Here is a 19,342-nt window from a genome sequence, read left to right as displayed (position 1 = left end):
GATGGTGTTAAGGAGAGACCCGGTATAAGGTTCTACAAGTAGTCCTGGAAATCCCCACCCCCACTTAATGTCACATATCTCCAGTTCTGAGAACCTAATAATGAGCCGCGGAATTCAGGGTCTCGACATGAGACAGATGTTGGCGTGTTGATGATCTGTTAATAAGAATACATACGTGAAGTAAAGGGAAGCTTACCACAACTGAAGATTTTTTAGTTAAAGTTGTGGTTTTTGGGGGCGGGGGTAAGGTCTTTGTGCATGCAACAGACTTCCTGATATAGTATATTGTTTACTGAGAACTTTAAAATAAAATAAAATGTTGCTAGAGCAAAGAGTTTTTAGATTTTTTTTTTTGGGGGGGGGATAAACATGCTTTTATAGGGATTTTTCTAGGAATTTAAATAATGATGACCTATCCTCAGGATAGGCCATTCAGATCTGATCGGTGGGGGGTACTGCACCTGGCAGATCAGCTTTTGGAAAGGTCCTTGGCCCTCACAAGTAACAGGTGTTCTGTGTCCACCATTTGCATGTGCTCTCCTCGAAGTCCATGGAACTGCTGAAGGTGGTGTATAACGCTTAGCTATCTCTGGCAGTCCCATAGAGTTTGATTGGAGCTGAAGGTGCTTGTCTGACTTCAGACCTCCACCAATAAGACACGTATCCCCTATCCCGGGACAAGCTCTTTCATTCCCCTTGTGGTGGCGCTGTAGGGGAGCTGAACACCTGGTACTGAGCTCCTCTTGCAGATTACAGATGATCGCCTCCTTAGCAGAAAACTCTGAACATCTGAGCCTTTTAATAACAACAGATTGAACAATCCATTTAAGTCTCACCCGGCCAATCCTCCTCGATCACCTAAGATGTTTCAGAACGTCAAGAAAGTTGGTTAATTGTCTCTTTCTGTAAGTCCCAAGGACATTAAGGGAAAAAGCATAAACGTGTGGCCTCTTCTTAATAATGAGTGACCCAAATGGTGGTCACTAGACCCCATTTATCTGGGACCTGCACCTGTCATGTATTTATGGGATATTCTGTACATGGAGGAGCGATTTGGAAGTTTTTAGAGGATTTGAAAGACAACATACCTCACTCTATTGTCTGACTAATGGATCTGTCCTTTGTCCTTGCAGCTGATGTTAAGGCCATTAAGCCACTTCCGTCAGGCTAAATGTTGAGTTTGAGAAGTTCAGCAAGTTTATAGATTTCAGTGCTCGGTGTCACAACAAGTCTTAGCTCATCTCAGCCCAAGTGTCATTTCTTCCATTCACAAATTCCTCTAGTGATCTTCTAAAAACCATGGTGTGATGAGTACAAGATCCTACTCTACTGGGGCTGTAGTCATTCTCTGTTCAGTGATGATGAGCATAGTTTCTAGGGCAGCAGCTCTCTAGTTGTATCAAGACTACAACTCCCAGGCTATCCTGACAGCTGTAGGGTAAAGAGATTTGTCAAACTTATTTTTACGCACTAGATGGGGCCTCCATGTTCAGGATCCTGATTTTCCAGCCATACTGAGGAGTGGATGCTAAGAACATCTCTCAGAGTGGAGGACCTGTCCTGTCCTGGATTACGCAGATAACCTATTGGTATCAATGGACACTGTGTAATTCTTCATTTTCCCTGTGGCGGCGCTGCAGGGAAACTGAACGGTTACTGCCAGGTTCCTTTACAGATTACAGATGATCTCTGAGGGTTCGATTAAGGGGACACTTTGTGATCAGCCTATTGTCAAGGGACCATCTAACAAGTAAGAATTTGGTAAGACTGGCGAACCCCTTTAGGTAATCATAAGATGATTCCAACATTAAAGGGGTATTCTTGTAATTTTCAAGTTATCCTGTATCCACAGGATAGGGGATAACTATTGGCTTGGTGGGGTTCCTACTGCAGGAACCCCTTCCCCACCTCCACTGAACACAAGAAGAAGGGCCCCGTATCCTGTAGGGCTCCAGAATTGACCACAGTGTCAGCTCAAGCATGGAGTGCCGGAGATAGACTTCTGACTTATCCTGTAGACAAATGGTACATGCTGGGAGTTGTAGTTGGAGAACCACTGGCTTAACAAGAGCTCACATAAGCCATGGGTCAGAGAGAATGAATAATATGAAAACTCTCTATATGCATATGTTAGGTTTAGGCAGTACCCTAGTAACAGGGCAATTAACCACCCACTCTTATGATTTCTGTCCTGTCTGTTTATCTAAGATTTTAATATTTTTGGATTTCTAATAATGTTTGATGAGTTATCGTGCTGTTTTTGTTTAAAAACAAATGCACCCTATGGGAACATAGCAACCTACTGGCCATGAGAGGGTACTACTGTCCTTGCATTAAAATTGTTTTGATGGTGGCTTTATGATCCATGATAACTTTTCCTACTTTCTTTTTCTTTCTCCAGAACATCGATTCCCTAAATGTCACCTAAGATCGGACACTATGCCCTACACGCCACTTGAAGGTTCCTCCCTTCCGGTTGAGCGCTGCCTTTCCCCACTCACCGAACAGGAGGGGGAGGCATATTTGGAAAAATGTGGAAGCGTCAGGAGACACACAGTAGCCAACGCTCACACAGACATCCAACTTTTGGCAATGGCCTCCATCATGCATCCCAGATCCGAGGAGGCAGAGCTTTCTAACGAGTGTCTACTACTGCAGCCCAGTTTCTCCCAGCGACAGTTTAGCAGTGAGCCAAATATCCTAGGACAATCCATCACAGTTGCTTAGTACTGGTCCCCATGACAGCCCAGAACACAGCTGCCCATCCCCCAGCTGACGTGTACCCCAAAAACTGTGTGAAGACCTTGGATGAGCAGTTGCAAATAATTTTATGGGATGCCTACGGCCCCAACGACGCCTAGTCCGCCGAGTGAAAACAGACTAATCACACTATGTCTTACCAAGAACTTAACGCAATAATAATAACATAGAAAATACTTTTTTAAGGTACTTTCATATTTTAATGGTAGATTGATAAGGTACATTTTTTCTGGAGTCTTTGATTGCGACTAGTTCAAAAATGTGTCTCAGTGAATGGATGGGGACAGCAAATCAACCAGCAGTGAGAGACTGGAATGGCTTTCAGAATAAGAATAAGCCCATGAATCCTGCCCAAGATAGTGCTTCTTTTTTTTGTTGTTGTTGAAAACTTGAGTTTTTTGTGTGTTTTTTTTTTGTTTTCTCTCATTCATTGAAGTGCATTTAGAATTGTGAGGAGGAGAAAAACAAACTGGAAAATTAAATATATTTTTATTTATTTAATCCTTACTGTTATTTTTGTAACTTTGCATTTCGTATTGACATTGGATTAAAAAAGTGGCACTGCATGTATTACTGCAAGGTCCAGTAGGGATTTACAAATGCTCCTTATGGTCTTATGTACGGCTTTATAGATGCTCCTCATGGTGCTTTTGTAGGGGATTATAAATGCTCTTCATGGTCTTATTTAGGGGTTTGTAGATGCTCCTCATAGTGCCTATGTAGGGGTTTAAAAATGCTCCTCATAGTCTTATGTAGGGATTTATGAATGCTCCTCATGGTCTTATGTAGGGCTTTATAGATGCTCCTCATGGTGCTTTTGTAGGGGATTATAAATGCTCTTCATGGTCTTATTTAGGGGTTTGTAGATGCTCCTCATGGGGCTTATGTAGGGCTTTATAAATGCTCCTCATGGTCTTATGTAGGGCTTTACAAATGCTCCTTATGGTCTTATGTAGGGCTTTATATATGCTCCTCATGGTCTTTTTTAGGGGTTTGTAGATGATCCCTATGGTGTTATGTAAGGCTTTTCAAATGCTCCTCATGGTCTAATGTAGGGCTTTATAAATGCTCCTCATGGTCTTATGAAGGGGTTTATGAATGCTCCTAATGGTCTTATGTAGGGCTTTGTAAATTCCCCTCATGGTCTTATGTAGGGGTCTATAAATGCTCCTCATGGTCTTATGTAGGGGTTATGAATGTTCCTCATAGTCTTATGTAGGGCTTTATGAATGCTCCTCATGGTCTTATGTAGGGGTTTATGAATGCTTCTAATGGTCTAATGTAGGGCTTTACAAATGCTCCTCATAGTCTTATGTGGGGGTTTATGAGTGCTCCTTGTAGTCTTATGTAGGGTTTTATGAATGCTCCTCATGGTCTTATATAGGGCTTTATAGATGCTCCTCATGGTCTTATGTAGGGGTTTATGAATGCTCCTCATGGTCTTATGTAAGGGTTTATAAATGCTCCTCATGGTTTTATGTAGGGGTTTGTAGATGCTCCTTATGGTGCTTATCTAGGGTTTTATGAATGCTCCTTATGGTATTATGTAGGGGTTTATGAATGCTCCTCATGGTATTATGTAGGGGTTTATGAATGCTTTTAATGGTCTAATGTAGGGCTTTACAAATGCTCCTCATAGTCTTATGTGGGGGTTTATGAGTGCTCCTTGTAGTCTTATGTAGGGTTTTATGAATGCTCCTCATGGTCTTATATAGGGCTTTATAGATGCTCCTCATGGGCTAATGTACGGGTTTATGAATGCGCCTCATGGTCTTATGTAGGGGTTTATAAATGCTCCTCATGGTCTTATGTAGGGGTTTATAAATGCTCCTCATGGTCTTATGTAGGGGTTTATAAATGCTCCTCATGGTTTTATGTAGGGGTTTGTAGATGCTCTTTATGGTGCTTATCTAGGGTTTTATGAATGCCCCTTATGGTGTTATGTAGGGGTTTATGAATGCTCCTCATGGTTTTATGTAGGGGTTTATAAATGCTCCTCATGGTCTTATGTAGGGGTTTATGAATGCTCCTCATGGTCTTATGTAGGGGTTTATAAATGCTCCTCATGGTCTTATGTAGGGGTTTATAAATGCTCCTCATGGTTTTATGTAGGGGTTTGTAGATGCTCCTTATGGTGCTTATCTAGGGTTTTATGAATGCTCCTTATGGTATTATGTAGGGGTTTATGAATGCTCCTCATGGTATTATGTAGGGGTTTATAGATGCTCCTCGTGGGCTAATGTAGGGTTTTATGAATGCTCCTTATGGTGTTATGTAAGGCTTTTCAAATGCTCCTCATGGTCTAATGTAGAGCTTTATGAATGCTCCTCATGGTCTTATGTAGGGCTTTATGAATGCTCCTCATGGTCTTATGTAGGGCTTTCTAAATACGTTTCATGGTGATTATACATTTTCAAAATGGGTCTTATGTAGGACATTATAATTGTGCCTCATGGTGATTATGTCAGGTTGGAGTTGCAACATTTCGATTCTTTAGTTGACACTAGAAAGAATTTGCAACAAAGTTGCAACATACAAGCCAGACAGATTTGTTTCTTCTCTATGGAGTAATGGAAAGAGTCGCCTGATACTCGTATTGGGTGAGAGGTTACGTCCAGGTGACGGGTTGAGCCGCTCCTCTTCCTTGTTGTCATAGGACGCATGTTATTAAACAGGCAGCACGTGATTATACGAGACCAGCCAGTTACGCGACGCGTGTTGTGACAACATGGTATTTTACACTTTTAATGGACGGATTTGTGTGATTGACGCATTGTTTGGGTTATTAATGCGGCCGCGTGAGTTGTGGGTGGGGACCTCCATTCATGTGTCACTGTTGGCAAAGATCTAAAGGCGAATGTGACCGACCAGAGTCGTCTCGTGTTTAGGAAACTTGAAATTTTCTTTTCATCCCGAAAATTTAAAAAAGGAAAAGCCATTAAGGCTGAGACATATGAAACAGGGCGAGTGCTGCGTCTGGGGTGTATGAGAGATAAAAGACCTGATGTGTGCGCTCGCCTTTGTGAACCTCGGAAAGCTTCTCTCTTGTTTCTTCACTCGTTTGATCTTTGATCTGACATTGAGGATCCTGAAGCCGGCCGTACACAAAACATGAGTGTCAGCTCAACCCACTGTTTTTGTGACCATTGAATGCATATTAGGGTGCCAAAGGCTGGCAACAGATCTATGCCCACACCTGCTTCCTACAGCCAGCTGGCATTTTAGAGTCTGGGGGTAAGTAAATCGGGTGTCAGAAGATTTAGCAATGTTATTTGCTATCTAAAAGTCAATATCAGATTGGTGGGGGTCTAACTCCTGACACCCTCGGCAACCAGGTGTTTGAAGGGGCTGCAGCACTTCTCTTCATTGTAAGCCAAGCACAGCGCCGCATGTCTTATAGTGGCTATACTTGGTATTGCAGCTCAATCCCATTCACGAGACTGATGCAGGCGGTCTGAAGAAGGAGCTGTAGTGTTTTCCCAAGTGCCGTTATCACTTCTAACAGCAGTGGCATCGGACCTCCACCAATCTGACATTGACGACCTACCCTGTGGTGTACGCACAGTGCAGAAGAGAGCCATTATTATAGGCGTTCTCCGGGCTCTCCTGTATTGATGACCAGGGCCGGTGCAAGGATTTTTGCACACACAAGCGAAGATACATTTTGGCGCCCCCCCCCCCCCCCCTACAACTCGGTGGGGGTGATGTAAAAAGGAGGGCGTGATGTGACATGGAGGGGGATGAGAAATGTGACATAGAGCGGTGATGTGACATGGAGGTGGAGAAATGTGACATTTCTCCTCCCCTCCACCTTGTCACATTTCCCCCCCTCTATTAATGTTGTGTAAAAATAAACATTATGCTCCTTACCTGGCCCTGGTCGTCTGCAGCAGCTCCCCTTCTCCTCTGTGTGGTCCTGGTATCTTCTCTCTATGCTCCCGACAAGACTTTGAGGACTTTTCCCACTCAGCCAATCAGTGGCTGCAGCTGTGTCATGTGTCAGACCAGTGATTGGCTCAGCAGGAAATCACTGCCCTGACACGTGACACAGCTGCGGCCACTGATTGGCAGAGTGGGAAAGGTCCTCAAACAACTTGTCAGGACTCGGAAGCCCAGAGAGAAGATATAAGGGACCACCATACAGAGGAGAACAGCCGCAGGAGGCCGGCGGCATGCAAGTGATTAATGAAAAAAAAATAAAGTTTAATTTTTCCGCCCCCTCCCCCCTTCTCAGCGCTCTAAGGCGGCCGCTTGGTCTGCCTTATTATAGCACCGGGCTTGTTGATGACCTATCCTCAGGATAGGTCATCAATATGAGATCAGCTGTACGAGGAGTCGCACACAGTGTGCACATGCCATCTCCCTTCTCTCTTCCTGCTCGCCTGCTGATTTGCCATAGACAGCAGCAGTCGGAGCATGGCATTTTTCCACTCCACCTCTAATAAAAAGTGCCAAACATGTCCACAGGTTGTGTGTAGTACTGCAGATCAGTCTCATTCAGTTCAGTGGAGCCCACGGACAGGTGTGGGGCTATTTCCGCAATGCCACCAGTTTCAAAAGCTGTACATGTTAAATGGAGTTGCCTCTACTTTAAATACAGCCTTAAAATGCCCTAAAAGAGGAATATTCCCAGGTCACTGAAAACCGCAACTTTTCTTCTCCGTTTACTGCTGTTTACTGTAAGGGCTGATGACTGATGCAGTTTCAGAGGCACATGTAAGCATTGTCTGTACTCAGCTTATTGATTGGATATAATGGATGTCCTAGATGGTGCTGCGACTTCTTGCTGGGAGAGAGGAAGAGAGAGCCACCTCGTTTGTGGGAAATACTTTCCAATTGCATACCGTTTCCAAAGCTTGTTCACTGTAATGCCTCATTCACACGTCAGTGTTTTGGTCAGTGATTTCCATCAGTGATTGTGAGATAAAACCAGGATTGGAGCCTCCACAGACAGAAGGTATAAGGGAAAAATCCTGTTCTGTGTTTAGAGCCGCACCTGGTTTTGGCTCAAAATCACTGATGGAAAATCACTGACCGAACACTGATGTGTGAATGAGGCTTAAGAGCTGAGGGAATGTCATAAGAAATCCATGTTTGGCAGGAAATGCTCCCTTTGTATTTGTTAAAAAGTATCCATAGGTCCCCCTTCATCATTCAGGGCGGTATGTGTCGGCACAACTTTAGGAAAGCACAGCAGATTAGGTTTTCCAATACAGAGGGCAACTGCAAAAAGAAAATAAAAATTACAGTGGAACCCTGTCAGGGGCGAAGTGGGAACTTAAAGGGGTTGTCCAACGAAAAATATTCAAGTTTTCAAACCAGCACCTGGATCTGATTACTTTTCTAATTGCATGTAATTAAAAATGTTGTATAGCCACTGAGTTATTCAAAAAAATGTATCTGTATAGCGCCACTTCATTTTTTATTTTGTTTGACCTGCTCACTGAGAAGGCCGCACATGCTCAGTTTCATCTTTCAACTGCCTCCTGACCTGTGATAGGGAGAGCTGACACACGCCTCCTGAGCTGTGATAGGGAGAGCTGAGACATGCCTCCTGAGCTGTGATAGGGAGAGCTGAGACACGCCTCCTGAGCTGTGATAGGGAGCGCTGAGACACGCCTCCTGAGCTGTGATAGGGAGCGCTGACACACGCCTCCTGAGCTGTGATAGGGAGAGCTGAGACATGCCTCCTGAGCTGTGATAGGGAGAGCTGAGACATGCCTCCTGAGCTGTGATAGGGAGCGCTGAGACACGCCTCCTGAGCTGTGATAGGGAGCGCTGAGACACGCCTCCTGAGCTGTGATAGGGAGAGCTGGGACACGCCTCCTGAGCTGTGATAGGGAGAGCTGGGACACGCCTCCTGAGCTGTGATAGGGAGAGCTGAGACATGCCTCCTGAGCTGTGATAGGGAGAGCTGAGACACGCCCCCTGAGCTGCAGCAGAGAAGACACGCCCCCTGAGCTGTCAGCTCGATATAAATCTAGTAGACCAATGAATGGGGAGATCTCTGGATCCATGTGAGGTGCAGGGCTGGTTAGAAAGAGATTGTCATGTATTATATAGTGTCTGATTTTCATTTTTTTACATTATTCATGGGATAACCCCTTTAAAGTGGCCCTGAAGCACAATATTTTGCCCCAAAAGCTGTCTCTCTGTGGTGGCCATCAATAGCTTCCATTTTATGTCCTCTTCTTCCAGTTCTCTCTGATTATATGGAGCAGGGGGCTTAGGAGCTGAGGTGCGGGCCACAGCAGTTTAATTCAAGAGGGCATGTGCCGTCTCTGGCCGGGCACATGAGTACTTGATTCTCAGTGTTAATTACTGCTGAGAGTACATGGCAAGCGGAAGAGACGAGGGCTTGGGGGACATCTGCCCACTGGGAAATTTCCCTCTAGGGTCTATGGCCACTCCACCCCTCGACCCTGTGGTCAACGAATGCCACTGTACGACATATGTTCTGACAAATTCAACACAATGTGTACAGTGCTTGACATGAACTTTTATTGGCTGGTTATAATTCATGTGGGGGGTGATGCTGGGATTTGCTGCTGTGAGAGGGTAAGAGAGAACTGCAACTACCTTACCCTTCACAGAAATAATTTCTAATTGGACTCATTGGCAAAGATTATTTATTGTATGAGTTGAAACAAGTTTATTGGCCGAGAATGGTCCTAAGACTTTCTGCTGTTAGAGAGGAAGCGAGAGCCACTTCCATTTGTTGTCTTGACAAAAAGTTGCTACTTAAGAAACCACATGGCGCGCAATTAAAAAGATTTTTTTTTTACTGTACTCCATATGTCACAATAAATGTCAGGTTTCACGTGCGGCGCCCGTCGGTGTGATGAGATCTTTTGCTTATGAAAACTGACGAGTGCACCGTATGAAAGACTCCGGATTTCTATCATCTGTGAAATCGGGGATTAGTGATGCGAAACACTAAAGTGCTTTTTTTAAAAGCTGGAATCTAACATCTGGAACAGGCAGCCATGGTGGCTCATGGAATAGGGACCGCTTTGTGTAATCATTCTTCCTCCGGTATATGCACATCTGTCGCCGGTCACATCCTGACCTGATATTTTAGATTCCGATGCTGGATGAAAAACCTCTTATTTTCTGCAAAACATCCCAATGCTGCTCTGTAATACCGAGGTGTTAGTCTCCCAGAGACGAGTTCGGTTTCAAGTTTTAAAGTGGTTTCCCACTTTAAAAGTCAATTGCCGAAGTTTAATCAGCGAAGCCACGCGCGACTTCGGCTGATCGGAGCTCATACATTCTAATACTTACGGAGACTGATCTCCTTACAGTATTATTCCGAAGTTTTGAACGTGGCGACTTCAGATGAAGAGTACTAATAACGGGCAGTCCAGAAAACTTTATTAACCCCTTGTAATAAGCGGGATGTAATATTCCATTAAGATAATAGGATGCATTAAAACTTTACAGATTTCGCTTCCTCTTTCAATTGGAATTGGGCCCCATGTTTGAGGGACCAACAGGCTTTACTGCAACAGTGACAGATAGGAAGATTCAACTTTATGCGAGGGTGGCAGAGAGGTCGAAAACGGCTTGTAACCGCAGTGGCGAGATGTTACCGGATTGATAAGATTGATGATGAGGCCTCCAGTGATCATCTCTAATTAGAGCGGTGGGTTTGGTGGACCAAGAAAGTCCAAGAGAAGTGGACAGAGTAACGGGCGCAAATCCACAACCAATGGTAGAAAACAATTTGGTTTAATCAGGACAACGCGTTTCAGGGGTACATGACCCCTTTATCAAGTCTGGTGGATCACAGTAGAGGCCGCTCGTTTCCCAGCACGTGGGGCGTCGGATGCGATGTGTGTTCACAAAAAGCGCGCTTTTTTTCTACCATTGGTTGTGGATTTGCGCCCATTACTCTGTCCACTTCTCTTGGACTTTCTTGGTCCACCAAACCCACAGCTCTCATACTCACCCGATTGGCGGTTCGGCACCGACCGAAGGGTGTTTAGACAAAGCCGGCGGCACCAACCAACCCTCACGAGTACTTAGCCTTCATTGTAGTTGCACCCAATTGGTGCAACTCTGACAGGTGAGCATATTACCTCCCGTAAGAAAGGGGAAATAATTATTTACATACTCACCCTATGAGCGCCTTCTCTTTTTGTTGTCTATAACCGCCATCTCTAATTAGGGATAAGCGGACCTGTGGATGTTCGGGTTAGAAAGGTTCAGCCGAACGTCAGTTCACAGTTCGGTTCGGATATCCGAACTTGACGCTGAACCCCATAGAATTCAATGGGGACCTGAACTTTGGTGCTGTAAAAAAGTTGTAGTAGTAAGGGCTAGAGGGCTGCAAAAGGAAGCAAAACGGGGGTAAGAGCAGGAGAATTGCCCTGCAAACAAATGTGGATAGCAAAATGACATAAAATAACATAAAATACATCAAATTAAAAAATAATAATCTTGAACCAGGAGTCGGAGGTCCCCAAGTAGAGTAGGAGGTTGAGGAGGCGATGGACGTGGCGGTGTAGGTGGAAGAGGCCCCAAACATTGGGAAATGGAAAAGAGAACGCAAAGAGAAAGTGCGCTGCAGTATAACAATGGCTGGGTGCGGCCGGTATACCCGTCTATTCAGCACAGGGTACGGACAAGTCCTGGTTCATTTTTATGAGCTTGTCCACGTTGGCTGTGGACAGGCGGCTGCGTTTGTCTGTGATGACGCCCCCCGCCGTGCTAAACACACGTTCGGACAATACACTGGCCGCAGGGCAGGCCAGCACCTCCAAGGCGTAAAGGGCAAGCTCAGGCCATGTGCCCAATTTGGAGACCCAGAAGTTGAAGGGGGCAGACCCGTCACTCAGTACGTGCAGGCGTGTGCACACATACTGCTCCACCATGTTGGTGAAATGCTGCCTCCTGCTAAGACGTTCCATATCAGCTGGTGGTGCTGGTTGTGGTGGCGGGCTGACAAAGCTTTTCCACATTTTGTCCATGCTAACCCTCCTCTGCCTTCGCCTTGTGCTTCCACTGTGCCCCCGCTGTCAGGTGGGAATGCCACCAGTAGCGCCTTTAACAGCGTGCGCATCTTCCGATCACGCTCCAGTGACGGAATTAAGGACGGCACGTTGTCCTTGTTACCGCGATCCAGCAGCGTGGCCACCCAGTAATCAGCACTGGTTAGAATGTGGGCGACTCGGCGGTCTTTGCGGAGACACTGCAGCATGTAGTCGCTCATGTTTTGCCAGGCTGCCCAGAGGCAACGACAAGCTGTCCTCTGTGGGAGGTGTAACGTCTGTGTCCTCTGTACCCCCCCAGCCACGTTCCATTGATGCCCGTAGCTGATTTGGGTGCCACCCCGCTGTGAACACGGGTCCTCCTTCTCAATTAACGTATAAAGTCACCATGCCGGTCAGCGTGATGATGTCATCAATCTAGATGGCCGAGGCGGTCTCTTTGCACTCAAACAGATGAGTACTATATTTTTTTTGTAGCCCCTGAAAGGCCTCCATTGTGACATCAGTTGCCGGAATCAGCGATGAATGCGGCACCTGGGGGTTCAATGACGGGGGCGGGAGGCGGCGCAATCGCCATTCCCCATCATTGTGCCAGCTACTTACAAAGAAACGCGCTTCACGACAAAGTGATTAGTCACAAAGCAAGTTGTTTCGTGAAATTCGGCGAAGCAGCCGAATCGAAGTTTTCATAACGTCGCTCATCTCTAATCGCTTTCTACCTTCTTATGGTCGTTATGAGAAATGGCGATAGCTAGAAAATGTATAACGTTGCAACTGTACTGTCCAGGGAGAGATTAAGGGGGTTATCCAACATTTATAATGGCCCCCATATGCCCAGGCCTCCCAATTCTCTTATTGGTATTTCTTGAGGACCAGTACTTAAATTTACCAATCCTCCAGAAACGTATAAATGTGGATCCATTCGAAGCTTATGCTGCTGCTCCACATCACATTGCACAGTGGGAATCTGTTCTCTGATTGAATGCTGACGTGTTCTACAATCCATGGGACCCAACACCTGCACTACAGGCGCAGTCAGCACCGCCATGACATTAACCATTAGTTCTTTGGGTTTAAATGAAATTACGGAAATAATTTCATGAACAGATTTTTTTTTTTTATCTCTAGGTGATCTGGCGCCCTCTTGTGGCCAATAATGTGAACCACATTTTATTTCTCAAAGCTGTGAGAAATTCTGTGCCTTGATGATTGACTTCAGCCTCCCCCATTTATCAGGATCTGCTGCCACCTGCAGGACATTTGTGAGAAAGCATGTGAAGAGGATTTCTAGAAAAATGTAAAAGCTTTTCTTATTTAGGTGAAGAAAATGCCCCTTAGATCTGATTTAACCCTTTCACCCCTGTATGCTACATTCACTTTTGTGGCATAAATAACATTCTGAATGCTAGGTAATTTCAAAATAAAGTGGTCACCACCAAAGCAATAGACAAAGGGACATACTAAATGCTAAAACACGGGGTAACACTGACATAGAAAAGGACCTGTAGAAACCAGTGTCAGGCAGCTGCTGCCAAGGCCAATAAGATAATGGGTTGCATCAAAAGGGGCATAGATGCCGGTGATAAGAACATAGTCCTACCACTTTACAAATCACTGGTCAGACCACACATGGAGTACTGTGTACAGTTATGAGCTCCTGTGAACAAGGCAGACATAGCAGAGCTGGAGAGGGTCCAGAGGAGGGCAACTAAAGTAATAACTGGACGATCGAATTGTTCTAAAAATGGATCCGTCTTTCTTACCTAAAGTTGTTTCTCCCTTCCATAGAGATCAGGAAATAATGCTGCCTTCATTTTGTACCTCCCCCCAAAATATACAGGAGGAACGATTCCATTGTCTGGATGTAAGAAGATCAATCTTGGCGTATCTTCAAAGGACATGTACATGGAGAAGATCATCTAATCTTTTTGTCTCGTTTGGAGGAAGGAACAAAGGCAATAAAGCGTTGAAACAGACCGTTATGAAGGAAATCCAGGATACAGCCTATTGAAGGAGAGGCAACCTCTGCATGAGAAAGGGGCAACCTAAGACGAGAATCTCTTCCAAATTTTGTTATATATGGCCGAGGTAATTGGTTTGCGGCTCTTTTGTAATGTAGAAATTACCTTGTCTGATAGGCCCTTTCCCCTCAGTGTCTGCCTCTCAGGATCCAGGCTGTTAACTTCAGTTTCCCGAGATTCGGGTGTTCCAGAGGACCTTGAAGAAGAAGGTCTTGTCTTTTTGAAAGGGGAAATCGGGTCTCCGATCGACATCTCTTTCAGCACTGGAAACCAGAATCTCTTGGGCCAGTTTGGTGGAATTAGGATTAGCGTTGTTGAACTCATCCTCCATTTCCTCAAAACTGCTGAAATTAAGGGAAATGGAGGAAAGGCATATGTTAGCTCCATGTTCCACTCCTGAGCTAGAGTATCTACTCCCAATAAATGGTCTCTTGGATTGAGAGAGAAGAAACAATTCAGCTGGGAATTTTCTTTTGACGCGAAAAGGTCTATATGTGGCCGGCCCCATTGGTGACAAATCAGATGAAATACCCCTCTGTTGAGCCTCCATTCTCCTGGGTTGACTCTGTGTCGACTTAGGAAGTCTGCTGTGGAGTTGAGTGCTCCTTTTAGATGAATGGCCGAGATGGAAAGAATTCTCTTTTCGGCCCACGTAAATATCTGATCGGTCAGCTTTTGAAGAAGAGGATTCCTTGTCCCTCCTTGGCGCTTTTAAGTAGCAAATCGGTCATATTGTCGGACAGAATTTTAATGATTGCCCCGGACTATATGTTCTGCTGTCTTCACTGCTTTCAGAACTGCCTTTAATTCTCTGAAATTCGAGGATCTCCAACTGTCCAGAAAGGGACCATTCTCCTTGAAAGAAGTGACCTTCCAGGTGGGCTCCCCAGCCCCTCTGGCTCGCATCTGTGGTGATCACTATGGCGGTGACATGTTCCAGGGGGTCCCTTTCCCTAGGATTTCCGGGTTCGTCCACCAGGACAGGGAGTTTAACACTTCCTTTGGCAGGACTATTTTTGAGTTGAGGGAGTGGTGGTCTCTGTCCGAGGATGAGAGCACCGCGTCCTGTAGGGCTCTTGGAGTGGTACGGAGCCCAAGGCACGATTGATATGCAAGAAGTCATCAGACCTAGAATCTGCATAGTCTCTCGTAAGTAATGGTTTCCCTTCTTTTTGAAGGATTTTATTCTTTCTATTATCCTCCCCTGTTTTTCTTATGGAAGGAAAGAATGCTGATCTAATGTATCTAGAACCGTCCCCAAGAATTTCTTCTTGGTGTCCGGATACAGGTCCCATTTTTTTGTAGTTTATAATCCAACCTAGGTCTTTGAACAAGGCTAAGGTCTGTTGAATATGGTCTTCCAGACTCTGTCTTGATTCTGTGATGAACAGAAAATCGTCTAGGTACGGTATTATCTTTATTTGGTACCTTCTTAGGTCGGCCATAACTTCTGAGATCACCTTCGTGAATATGCGTGGAGCTGAGGATATTCCAAACGGCAGGCACTGAAATTGGTAGTGGAAAATTTCTGTTTGGTTTTTGATTGCGAATCTTATATATTGTTGGTGCTGAGGATGCATTGAGATGTGGTAGTATGCATCCTTCAGGTCTATGGTGCATAAGAATGCCCCTGGACTTATGAGTGGGATTGTTGATTTTATCGATTCCATCTTGAATCTGTGGTACACTACCCATTTGTTCAGGAGCTTCAGGTTGATGATTGTCCTGAAAGATCCGTCTGGTTTCTTTGTAAGAAACAGCTTTGAGTAGTGACCCGTGAACTTCTGTGAATGAGGTACCTGGGTTATCGCACGCAGATCTACTAGTTTTTGGATATCTGTCAAGAATTAATACTGTTGGGTAGTTGATTGAAGTTCTGCGACTTGAAATTTCTGGGGAGGAGGAGATCGAAACCCTATTTTGAATCCTTATCGAATGGAGTCTAGGATCCATTGGTTCTGGGTGACTTGCTTCCAAGTTTGCCAGAAATAACAGAGTCTTCCCCCTACCGGCTTGGTTTCATTGTTTCCCCGTATTTGGGTTGAAGAGGAAGCCTCTTCCCCTTCCTCCTTTTGGGTAGCTCCATCTACCCGTCTTGCCTTTCCCTCTTGGTATTGTTCCCGAGAATGGTTTGGAGGGCCTCCGAAAGGGCTGGGTCTTTTTAGGTTTTTCTTCTGGAAAGCCTTTTTTTCCTATCGGCTGCACTTTCCAGGATAGAGTCCAAGACTGGACCGAACAAGTAAAAACCGGAGAAGGGAATTGCGCACAGTTTATTTTTGGAAGCCATATCTCCCGTCCATGACTTCAGCCAGAGTGCCCGCCTTGCCGTGTTTGTCATTTCTTGCTGTGAACCGGATGGATTCAGCTGAGGCGTCAGCCATGAAGGAAGCGGCCATCTTTAGTAATGGGAGTGAGTCCAAGATTTCTTCCCTAGAAGTTTTTATCCTGAGGTGGTTTTCTAATTGGTCCAGCCACAGGACCATCCCTCTGGCTACCGAGGTGGCAGCGATATTTGTATTAATGGTTATTGCTGATGACTCCCATGCTCTCTTTAATAACTTGTCTTTTTAATTCTGATGAATCTTTAAAATGAGATAGTGGTTCTTTTCACCACCTTTGCCACTTGCACGTCCACCTTCGGGATTTCTTCCCACAGTTTTATCTCTTCTGGGTCAAAGAGAAGTCTGCTTTTAAAATCTCGCGGAACATATAATTTATTTTCCTCCTCTTCCCATTCTTCTTTAATTAACTCTTTCAGGTTTGTATTTACAGGGAATAGTTTCCTCTTTTATGCTCTCAGGCCCCCAAACATTTCGTCCTGCATGGTGCGAGCCTGTTCTTCCTCGTCTTATGGCGGTTAGGAGAGGATCTAGATTCTCGCTGGAGAATAAGTACTTCCTTGGTTCGTCTGAAAGGGAAGGGGGGAGTATCGTCCTCCATTTCTTCGGAATAGTATAACCGCTCTTCCTCCGAATCGGAGTCTAGACCGTTTAGCGGGGGGGGGGGGGGGGGGGGGCGGCTGGTGGAGGAATGTGGCTTAGACCCGCCGCCTGGACCTCTTCCCTTACTATGGCTCTCAAATCCGATAAAAAGGAAGGTTGTTCTTATTTTAGTATTTTTGCCAGGCAGTCCGTACATAGCGATTTTTTATATATCACTGGCAATCTCTTTGTGCAGGTTGCACATTTTTTAAATTTATTTTTTAAAACTCCATGGGACTTGTGTCCTGTCTCTTTCTCAGCCTAGGCGGCAGGGAAGAGAGAAAGAGCCAAAATACGGCATTGCCTTGCAAAAAGGAACCATGCAGGTATTAGGAAGGCAAGTAAACACTTACATGACCCTGGACGGGGGGAGTCTGTAAAAGCGTCCTGCTTAACAGACATTTGGACCTGCATGATGCCTAGCTGCACAGATTACATCACAAATAAATAGACTTACCCCACCCCCCGTGTCGCCGGCGGAGCTCCGCCTCCTAATTTTCAGGGGACTCATTCTAAAGAAGAGTCTACCCCCATGCGAGGCCCCGGTTCCGAGGCCTCCAGCATGTGTACAGGAGTCGCCATCTCCTCCGGCCGTATGACACGCACTTCCGGTCCCGAGTTCTGCCGCGCTGAGCCCAGAGCTCCTCGGCGGGAGAAGCGGAATCAATGATCCCAATACCGCAGCTTGGTGGGAAGGAACCCAGGAGGTCCCGGATCCCAGGTACTGGGAAAGGTTAGGGGACCCCTTCCCAGAGGGGTGCTAGCATGGGCCCCGAATGAGAACTGAAGAGGAGAGGTGAGAACCCCCCGACCAGCCTAGGCCCTGTCCATAATTTCGGCGTAGTCCCAGCAGGGACCCTCTCTGCTCCTATCGCCCGTAGGGACAGGAAGAACACACTGGAGAGGGGGTGGGGAGGGGCCTTTTAACCTCTCTCGCTTCCTGTTCCTACAGAGGCCAATGGGGACATCCTCCAGTGGGTGCTGTCATGGAGGGATGTCCTGGAAAGAAGGTTTGTACACAAACATAGAAGAGGATTCTTTACGGTAAGAGCAGTGAGACTATGGAGCTCTCTGCCTGAGGAGGGGGTGATGGTGAGTTCACTAAAGTTCAGGTGGGGCCTGGATGTATTTCTGGAGTGTAATAATATTACAGGCTATAGCTTCTAGAGAGGGGTCGCTGATCCAGGGAGTTATTTGCCTGATTGGAGTCGGGAAGGGATTTAAGTGGGGAAAATTGGCTTCTACCTCAGTTTTTTTTTTTTTTTTTTTTGCCTTCCTCTGGATCAAATTGCAGGATAACAGGCCGAACTGGATGGACAAATGTATTTTTTCGGCCTTATGTACTATGTTACTATGTTGGGCCATAAGTACATTAAATCTGTGAATAAAATCCACATAAAATGCCAAAACGCTTATTCACCATTTTCTTTATCTTCAAAATGTTCCTGGTTTTAGAATACCAGAGAGCAGTACATTGCGGCAGCTCAGATTAGCCCACGTTATGTCACATATCTGACAGCGGGGAAAAGCTAAGCCATTGTTTCCATGGTTACAGACTACAAACCCTGTGTAGTCTGATCCTGCAGTCATACTCCCATTTTGTTTGCCCCCCTACTTTGTGCAGACACGTGCTGTGTTATAAGAAAGCAAAGATGGAAGGGGATATGACTGCAGGATCAGACTACACAGTGAAGTCTGTTGCCATGGAGACACATAGGCCTACATAGGAATGGCATACACACTAGATTTTTAAGCAAAGTTGCGTCATTTTTATGGTGGATCTAGCAGGGGCAATAAATAAATTAAAAAAAATGGTTGTGTTTGTACCCTTAAAGGGGCCCATTACACAGCGTTAGCATCTGGGACCAACCTGATCGTTCCGCAACTTTTAGGAAGAGACTAGAAGAAGGAGGCGATGGTGAAATATACTTTAAATGCACGATTGTGCAACAACGATACTACACGAAGAAAATATGGAGATTTTCATGCCTTTGGCACAAGTCCTTCCACCTTTACATAACTGGAAAGTCCACATTACAGGGAGGCTGGAAACTTGAGTGATGAAATAAGAATTCGGAATATTTGGCTGCAGGAGGACGGGAACTTGCATGGTGAGGATTCCTGTTGCCAGAAGTTAATCACTGACGCCATGGATGGGGAAGGCGTGAACACCGGTGGTGACACCAACTAGAGATGAGCGAATTTCATATTCTGAAATTCACTTCACAGGTGGCAAGAGGTGAATTGCGATATGGATTCCATTACCGCAGACGAGGCATTCCGTCATAATAGAAGTCTATGGCCTTCATAACAGATCCGTCGCGTTTCCGTTATGCAGGAGAGGACTCCAGCATAATGTAAACCGGACGGATCCGTTAGGCAGGCTATAGACTTCTATTATGATGGAATGAAAACCGGAATGCCTCGAAAGGCATTCTGGTATTTATTCCGTTATGGAATTGCGTTACGGTCCGTGGTAATGGAATCCATAACGCAATTCACATTATACCACAACCCGAAAACTAATTTTAAAATATGAAATTCGCTCATCCCTAGTAGTGATCGCAGAAGAAAAAAATAAATCCCA

The 19,342-nt window shown here is 45.4% G+C and overlaps 1 protein-coding gene across 1 annotated transcript in view; it reads left to right on the top strand.

Annotated features, from left to right (window-relative positions):
* Positions 1-3,333, top strand: part of PRR5L (proline rich 5 like) — a 31,559-nt gene extending 28,226 nt beyond the window's left edge. The window contains 2 exon segments of the mRNA XM_044270777.1: positions 2,402-2,703; positions 2,705-3,333. Coding sequence (XP_044126712.1) covers positions 2,402-2,703; positions 2,705-2,776 — 374 coding nt within the window. The 3' untranslated portion in view covers positions 2,777-3,333.
* Positions 3,334-19,342: the final 16,009 nt, after the last annotated feature.

The sequence above is a fragment of the Bufo gargarizans genome, chromosome 10 (assembly GCF_014858855.1).
Source record: "Bufo gargarizans isolate SCDJY-AF-19 chromosome 10, ASM1485885v1, whole genome shotgun sequence".
In the NCBI taxonomy this organism is placed as follows: Eukaryota; Metazoa; Chordata; class Amphibia; order Anura; family Bufonidae; genus Bufo; species Bufo gargarizans.
Note: the sequence above shows the minus strand (reverse complement) of the source record. Positions and strands in the feature narration are given on the sequence as shown.